The sequence below is a fragment of the Chaetura pelagica genome, unplaced genomic scaffold (assembly GCF_000747805.2).
Source record: "Chaetura pelagica isolate M959 unplaced genomic scaffold, ChaPel_1.0 scaffold10, whole genome shotgun sequence".
NCBI lineage: Eukaryota > Metazoa > Chordata > Aves > Apodiformes > Apodidae > Chaetura > Chaetura pelagica.
The window spans coordinates 1,019,026-1,027,205 of record NW_009952263.1 but is presented as its reverse complement, the minus strand read 5'-3'; the positions used below and the strand labels follow the sequence as shown (position 1 = coordinate 1,027,205).

General features: G+C 41.4%; 2 protein-coding genes across 3 annotated transcripts in view; one reads left to right on the top strand and one right to left on the bottom strand.

The window, feature by feature from the left end:
* The window catches only part of EAF1 (ELL associated factor 1), a 19,198-nt gene extending 18,621 nt beyond the window's left edge, over window positions 1–577 (bottom strand). Inside the window, exon 1 of the mRNA XM_010007602.1 lies at window positions 232–577. Within this exon, the coding sequence (XP_010005904.1) occupies window positions 232–577 (346 nt within the window). The remainder of the gene's footprint in view (window positions 1–231) is intronic.
* Window positions 578–2,805: 2,228 nt separating this feature from the next.
* Window positions 2,806–8,180, top strand: part of METTL6 (methyltransferase like 6) — a 7,598-nt gene continuing 2,223 nt past the window's right edge. Inside the window, exons 1-4 of one of the 2 annotated variants that reach the window (XM_010007488.1) lie at window positions 2,806–3,200; window positions 3,860–3,994; window positions 5,225–5,395; window positions 6,875–7,016. In XM_010007488.1, coding sequence (XP_010005790.1) covers window positions 2,841–3,200; window positions 3,860–3,994; window positions 5,225–5,395; window positions 6,875–7,016 — 808 coding nt within the window. In that variant the 5' untranslated portion in view covers window positions 2,806–2,840. The remainder of the gene's footprint in view (window positions 3,201–3,859; window positions 3,995–5,224; window positions 5,396–6,874; window positions 7,017–8,180) is intronic. The other variant, XM_010007489.1, reaches the window with a different exon arrangement.

The following is an 8,180-nucleotide window of genomic DNA, read 5'->3' as shown; positions in this document are numbered from 1 at the left end:
CGGTGTGTGTCCCGGAGGGAGGCCGGTGGGTGTCCCTGCGGGAGGGAGGGAGGGAGGGAGGCCGGTGGGTGTCCCTGCAGGAGGGAGGGAGGGAGGCCGGTGGGTGTCCCTGCGGGAGGGAGGGAGGCCGGTGGGTGTCCCTGCGGGGAGGCCGGGGCCTTGCACCCGAGGTACGGTCTGTGTGCGGGCTTAGGGCTGCGTGGAACACCTGGTTAAAGGCTCTTTAGGCCGAACGGAGGGTGTTAAAAGGCGTGTTGATCGTCGTGCGGCCCTTCCCAGCGCGGCGTGTCCTGGGTGGTGAATGGCCGAGCTGGGCTTTGCTCTCGTGTGGCTTGCCCTGTGAGGAGGTGCAAGCGTTGAGCTCTTTGTAGCGTGCCAGGCAGGTAGGACCTTTGCTGGACAAGTTATTTGCTGAGGATCTGCTCTTTCTGAAGGGGCTTTCATTCCAGGCAGCCCAAAAGGTGGTTGCAGAGAGGTTGGTGCCGGTCTCTTCTCGCAGGGAATTCGAGATGGAACCAGAGGGAAGGGCTCCAGGCTGCGAGAGAGCAGGGTTAGGCTGGGCGGGAGGAGAAAACATTCACAGAAACAGTGGTCAGACACTGGAACAGGCTGCCCAGGGAGGTGGTGGAGTCACCGTCCCTGGGTATGTTGGCGGTGGATGTGGTTTAGGGGAGAACTTGGTAGAGTAGGGGTGATGGTTGGACTCGGTGATCCCAAGGGGCTTTTCCAACCAGGATGGTTCTGTGATCCCTGTGTTCTCTGTCGCCTTTTCCGTTGTTTTTGAAGAAAAAAAAAGCATCTGTTTCCCATTAAGCTGTAGAAAATGTTGACGGTTCTTTATTTCATTTGCATACGTTTGTATTTTATGTGCATGTTTGTATCATGTAAGTTAGAATATGTTAAGTGAAGTACTAATTTATTACTTTTTTTTTTCCTTTTTTTTCTTTTGGCTGGGCATTGTTGGGTTTTTCTCATTTCCAATTTGGTGAAATGACACTAGTGCTGGGTTCTGGGTGCTGCTGTACATGAATGGCACGTTTTGGCTGCCTGGGCTTCCCTAGGAGTTACTGATCTGTGCAGGATTTCATTCACATGGAGGGAGGCCGGTGGGTGTCCCTGCGGGAGGGAGGGAGGCCGGTGGGTGTCCCTGCGGGGAGGCCGGGGCCTTGCACCCGAGGTACGGTCTGTGTGCGGGCTTAGGGCTGCGTGGAACACCTGGTTAAAGGCTCTTTAGGCCGAACGGAGGGTGTTAAAAGGCGTGTTGATCGTCGTGCGGCCCTTCCCAGCGCGGCGTGTCCTGGGTGGTGAATGGCCGAGCTGGGCTTTGCTCTCGTGTGGCTTGTCCTGTGAGGAGGTGCAAGCGTTGAGCTCTTTGTAGCGTGCCAGGCAGGTAGGACCTTTGCTGGACAAGTTATTTGCTGAGGATCTGCTCTTTCTGAAGGGGCTTTCATTCCAGGCAGCCCAAAAGGTGGTTGCAGAGAGGTTGGTGCCGGTCTCTTCTCGCAGGGAATTCGAGATGGAACCAGAGGGAAGGGCTCCAGGCTGCGAGAGAGCAGGGTTAGGCTGGGCGGGAGGAGAAAACATTCACAGAAACAGTGGTCAGACACTGGAACAGGCTGCCCAGGGAGGTGGTGGAGTCACCGTCCCTGGGTATGTTGGCGGTGGATGTGGTTTAGGGGAGAACTTGGTAGAGTAGGGGTGATGGTTGGACTCGGTGATCCCAAGGGGCTTTTCCAACCAGGATGGTTCTGTGATCCCTGTGTTCTCTGTCGCCTTTTCCGTTGTTTTTGAAGAAAAAAAAGCATCTGTTTCCCATTAAGCTGTAGAAAATGTTGACGGTTCTTTATTTCATTTGCATACGTTTGTATTTTATGTGCATGTTTGTATCATGTAAGTTAGAATATGTTAAGTGAAGTACTAATTTATTACTTTTTTTTTTCCTTTTTTTTCTTTTGGCTGGGCATTGTTGGGTTTTTCTCATTTCCAATTTGGTGAAATGACACTAGTGCTGGGTTCTGGGTGCTGCTGTACATGAATGGCACGTTTTGGCTGCCTGGGCTTCCCTAGGAGTTACTGATCTGTGCAGGATTTCATTCACATGTGCCAGCTTTCGGGACCTGGGTGTTTGTGGCAAGGCAGAGGTCAGAACTAGTTTAACAGCACGGAGGAGATTTGGATCCCTTCCCAGTCTACGCAGAACTCTTTTCATTGCTCCATTTTTGTTAACTTCTAAAAGTAAAATCACATGTGATTGTTAAAGCCAGTGTGAATCCTCAGGAGGAGGCAGTGGAAGCAGTGCTAATACAGGCCAGCTATGGGAATTTTAGCCATGGTACTGGTTTTGCTCTCCTGTACAAGTGATGTGCTCTTTTAAATGCTGATGTTTTCACCAGTGTTTTCTTACAGAAGTGAGAGTAGGGAGGAGAAATACTAACATGAATACAGTCTGTTTCATCAACTTTAATGGGCATTTTAAGTGTCACCTGATTTTCAGTTAGATTTCTCTGAGGTGTTTTAACCAGGTTTAATAAGAAACAAAGCTCTTGCTTTCCTTTCACAGTCAGTTTTAGTGAAAATAAGCTTAGAGCTGTACCATCTTTCTCCTGTTAGGTAGCTTTATGGGATGCAGAGGGAAGAGCATCATCTTCTTTCTTGTTGACATCAGTGTGATGTCGTATGCAGTTACTAGTTTGGGTGGAGGATTTCTGAAATTAAGATAAATTTGGTGGCATTGCAGTCTGTCACGTGGGACAGGTCATTGTAAAATTGTAAGTGCATACTGTAACTCTTTGTCATTTTTTTTCCTGCTTCTAGAGCTGCAATTATTTTACCTATGTTAAATGATGGAAATATACAATAAAGAAAAAAAAACCAACTGTCATATCTTTGGCATTCATATCTGTGTGAAAGAATATAGGATGTTTCAAGAAAACACATCATCCAGTTGCTTAAATGTAATAACAACATCTACTGAAGATGGTACTTTCCAAAAAAAAGGCCATAGTGCAAGAATCCTTAGTCCAGAAGAAGCTGAGAGACTGGAAAAAGATCAGGTTTTGGTGTCTGAGTTCAAACAACTAAAACTGGAGAAAGAGGCACAGAAGAACTGGGATCTATTTTACAAAAGAAACAGCACCAACTTCTTTAAAGACAGACATTGGACAACCAGAGAGTTTCAAGAGTTAAAAGCATGTCGGGAGGTGAGATCTATGCACTTCCTCTGTAAAATGTATTGTTTCCAGATGATTTAATAATACTTCTAACAGAGCCATTACGGTAAGAACTGTCACATGTTAAGTTTGCAGTGCCCTATGTAGTCTCTCTTAATATCAAAGACACCTCCTCAGAATCGGTTGCATCAATTCGGTTTCAGTTTATAATTGACCTATACTAGATACTAAGAACTAAATCTGGAATATTTCTTTTGTGTCCTGAATAAACAAGTTATCTGTCTGTGATGTGATGTTTTCGGCTGCAAGTTTGTGCACTTCAGAACACTAAAGAAAAGCATCCAGAATTACAGGCTAATTGCAAAACATCATTAAGGGGAATAGCCAGATACATCTGTTGTTCATTATAGATGAATGAAAGACAAGACAGAAATGATACAACAGTCTGTTGATTACTGAAGGGGTAGATGAGTAAAGAAATAATATATTCTCAAAAGATTTGTAATTTTGCAGAATCGGTGTTTCTGTTTTGTAGTGTCAGATTATCCAATTGATGCCTACTTCTGTTTTTGAATCCATAGTAATTAAAATTGGTTATAGCTTTTCAAATGCTGATTGAACAGTGTCTCTGCTCATATCATGAGGAAAACAAAAATTATGTGATTTATCATGGATTTCTTCTTCCCCAGTTTGCAGATCAGAAGCTGACCATTCTGGAAGCAGGCTGTGGGGTTGGGAACTGCTTGTTTCCACTCTTAGAAGAAGACCTGAATATTTTTGCATATGCCTGTGATTTCTCTCCCAGAGCTGTTGAGTATGTGAAGGTTGGTGTGATATTTGAAACTTCTTTTCGAGTGTCTTCAGAAGCTTCTGAAATTACAAATGACAGGAACTGCAGACCTCTCTTGGCTTCCTTTTTGTAAGAAGGGTAAAATAGCTTTTGCCAAAAAGTGGAGACTGATTGATTTCACTGGAGCTCCTATGCAAGAAGCCAAATAATTGCTCAAGACCTAGTTTTATGATGTCAAATTGTTACATGGTAATATATGTACATTCCTTGAATGTTTTGGGAAGACTATGTTTTTTGGGTGCACTGACTATGTCTCTGCTGATCGCGCAGTACAAGAAAATTTGTTTGGGATGGAAGTTTTCCCTTGATATTTGTGAGCAGAGTCCTGAGGAGAACCTTCGAAACAGGGCTATGAAAATTATTAAGAATATTTGTAGCCTGCATAGAAATAGGTATATTTATGCTTATTCATAAGTAGGTGGTACTGCAGTCCAAAATTAAGCCTTCCAGGAAAGGCTGGTGGGGGATTGGGGCTTTAAAAGTCCCCTCTTTTATTAAGTTTGTAATTAGAGGTAAATTTCTTTATACCTGTTATTTGAAAGCATTCTTTCGTGGGACATCTTTGACTGAGAACCACAAGGCACACAGTGCCCGTCTTATGGGAAAGTGGGAAGAAGTAGTGTGGCAAACAGGAGAGGACAGCGGCTCTCTGGGATGCCACAACTGCACGGCAAGATGAGGTTGGGCTGAGTGTGTACCCTGGCTTCTGGATTAGTTGAGATGGTGCCTGCCACCACAGCTCTTGCAAAGACCAGTTTCCTTTTACTCAGCAAAACTGTTGTCTAAAACAGCCCAGCTGCAGGTTAAGTGACATGAACCCCAACTGTTCACAGTCTGCTTGTAGCTCAGGAGTTGTACTTTGATCACTTTGTGATACAGAACCTCTTTGAATACTATTTCTGTACTTTTGAAGGGTAGAAGCAGTGGTATAACAGAAATTGTATGTTTTCTGAACTACCTTAACACACATTCTTTCTCAAGTACTGGAGAGCAGACTATGCTTGTCTGTAGTTTCACCACTGAAGATGCAGCAAAGAGTTTCTGATTGCCATTAGTTACCTGTTGCAAGTTAATGTTCTTTTGCAACCGTGTTTCTTGTCACTTTACTGTTTGTTTGAGGTTTTTTACTTTTTCACATTTTACTCTTTTGCAATAATAATTACTGCTAATTTTAAGTGAAAACATACTCTTCTCATTTCCCTAGAAAAATGCCTTATACAGTACTGAAAGATGTAAAGTGTTCCAGTGTGATCTTACCAAAGATGATCTTCTAGAAAATATACCAGCAGATTCTGTGGATGTTATTACACTTATATTTGTGCTTTCTGCCATTCATCCTGACAAAATGCATCTTGTCTTGAAGAACATCTACAAGGTAAAAACAGCTGATTTTACAGCCTTTAAAGCATTTTCCTTCCCTTTAGCTTGAAAATACATCCCTTTATCTGAGAAAATAACCCCTCTTGTAATGGTGATCTTTAATACTGTATTGCATGGATGTTTTTAGTTGGTTCACACTGAATATGGGACTCATACAGCGGGTTTTTTTCTCTCTTGGTATTGTGAAGTTGTTTGGATTTTGGCTTAATGTGTGACTTAACAAAAAGGTGTCTTGAAGTTGTGACTTGGGCTCCTAGGTTGTATGCTAACAAATAATGCTTATGGATTGCAGAAATACCTGTGTTGATAAGGTCTGAATGACAGTGAACCAAAATTGACTTCCAGAAGTTAGAGAGACTTGCAGGATGTTTTTGTTATTAAACACCCTTGATCTGTAGTGATTTAGAAGTGGGGTGTTCAGAGATTAACAGTAATCTAGAGAGACTCATCTCCCTGGGCTGCCTTTGTTAGGTTATAGACCAGGATAGGCCCATCTAGGTGGTTGTTTAAATAATCTGAACTGTAATTGTTCTTAATTTCCCTGAGATGTCATATATTGACTGCAGAGGGAAACAGTCAATGTGCTTTTTTATTTACGTATGTATTTGGGCTTTTTATTACCAGATATCCTGTTTGTTTTACCATTGGTAGCTTGAAAAAGGAATGCTAGATTTTTGGTTTATGTCCAGCTGTTTTCCAAAGTTAGGGTTGGTTCTTAGCTCATGCACATGAAAAGGCTACTTGTTGTTTTCTCTGTAGAGATGCCTGGCTCGTTTAACTTGCTTGTAGGTTTCTACCCAGAAGTGCAAGTGGCCAGTACTGCTTTTCTCCTTTAACAAATACCTCTGGTATTTGATGAGGTGGGAAAGTTGCATACATAAAATATCTAAAGTCAGCATGGCCAATGACCATGTATTTCTAATTTTTAAACTCTTTATGGCTTGATTTCTTTACCAAAGAACAACTAAAAAACCCCACAACCCATTTTTCTGAAATGGTTATTTTTTATTTCTTACTGTATTGCAACATCTTTCTTTCTTGCATGAAAAAAGATATGTATTCTAAATGTTATTGTTAATCATTAAGCAAAACAAGGTGCTGGACTGTATAATAATCTACAGAGAAAATACCCTGTTAGGACTTAAATATACAGTTTAACAATAAAAATTTCTTTCCTCTGTATTTGAAGTGTGTTGCAAAAAGCTTTTCTAGCTGAGTAGCACCCAAACAGGTGCCTTGAAACTATGTGTAGCCTACTGTTCACAGGGAAGCATTTTTAAGAGTGGACAGACAATCCAGTTCATATGCAATATTTTTGTTACACAGGGAATTAATTAGTTCTATAAAGACATCATCTGTATTGATACCTTGTTTTAGTTATATGTATGTGTCTGTATATGTATCTGAATAAATACATAGAAATATAAGGCTAACTCCATTTACCTTATTAAAGCATATATGTATTATGTGGCAGGTATTAAAACCAGGCAGGTGTGTCTTGTTCCGAGACTATGGACTGTATGATCATGCAATGCTGAGGTTTAAGTCTGGCAGCAAACTTGGAGAAAACTTTTATGTTAGACAAGATGGGACACGATCATATTTTTTTACCAAAGGTAAGACACACTGCAGAGTGCTTTCTCTTCTCTGAATGTTCTGTTTAATTGCTTCAGGGAATTGCCAACACACGCATGGAAGTTTTCTCTCACACAGATGAACTGTTAAATTGTGGTGTACTTCATTTGCTATCCTTTTTGGGAGGAACAGGGTGTTGAGACTGGCAGGACTTTTTGGAGCACTTTCTTATTTACAAGCTTCTTGTATGTGCCATAGGGTGCCAAGAGCAGCAGTTTCTGAATTTGTTGAATTTCATTCAGATTTGTTATCTAAGGGAAAAAGACCAGTGTTCAGTAACAGAATTTATCATGTTGCTGAAGCAACGGAGCAGTTGCCTTGGCATCACTCTTGTTGCAAGGATATTCTGGTGTTTGACATGAGGACTACAGGAGAAGTCGATGACTTCTAAAGCAGAACCGTGACTACAGTTCTGAGAAGTTTCTGCCCAAATCCTGAAGAGATAGCACTGACTAACTGTGGTCACTCTGTCTTCTGTTTGTTTGTTTTAGTAAATATGACAAAAATAATTTTCACGTGATACAGTATTTAAACAGTTTTTCATTCAGTGCTCATAATGCTTTAGGAAGGAAGGTAATTATTGCAATTTACTGGTGGAGAATTTGAAGCAGAAAGACACACAGGAATTTGCTTAGACTCTCACAACACATTTCGATTATAGCTTGTCTTTAACTCCAATTCCTCTTGCTAAACTTTAGTGAACTGTCACTTCCCCATATCAATTATAGGGCATTGTGTAGCAAGAGCTGTGTTTGTTTCTGTGGGGCTCTTTGTTCTTAGTCTAAATCAAAATGCAGCCGATTTGGTGCCAAGTAAAACATTATTCATATTTTATGACATAACGTATTACCTAATTGCTTCTGATATATAAAAAACACTAATCTTGTCTGAGCTCTCTCTATTCTTTGTAGGACAATGATGAAATCTAAGATAATGCAGGCTGTGCTGCTGCTTCATTGAAGCATTTCTAGAACTGTTATTTATTGAGTGATTTTTAGTTCTCTTTAAACAATTAGAGAATGGACGCTAGAGGGAACAAATAAGAGAATGACCTAGCTGTGGATTTTAAATCCCATTTTTATTGTGTGTTACCTGTTTCTGAATGAGAAATTCCCTGCTAATCTGCCTGTTTGCTCTAGGGAAAG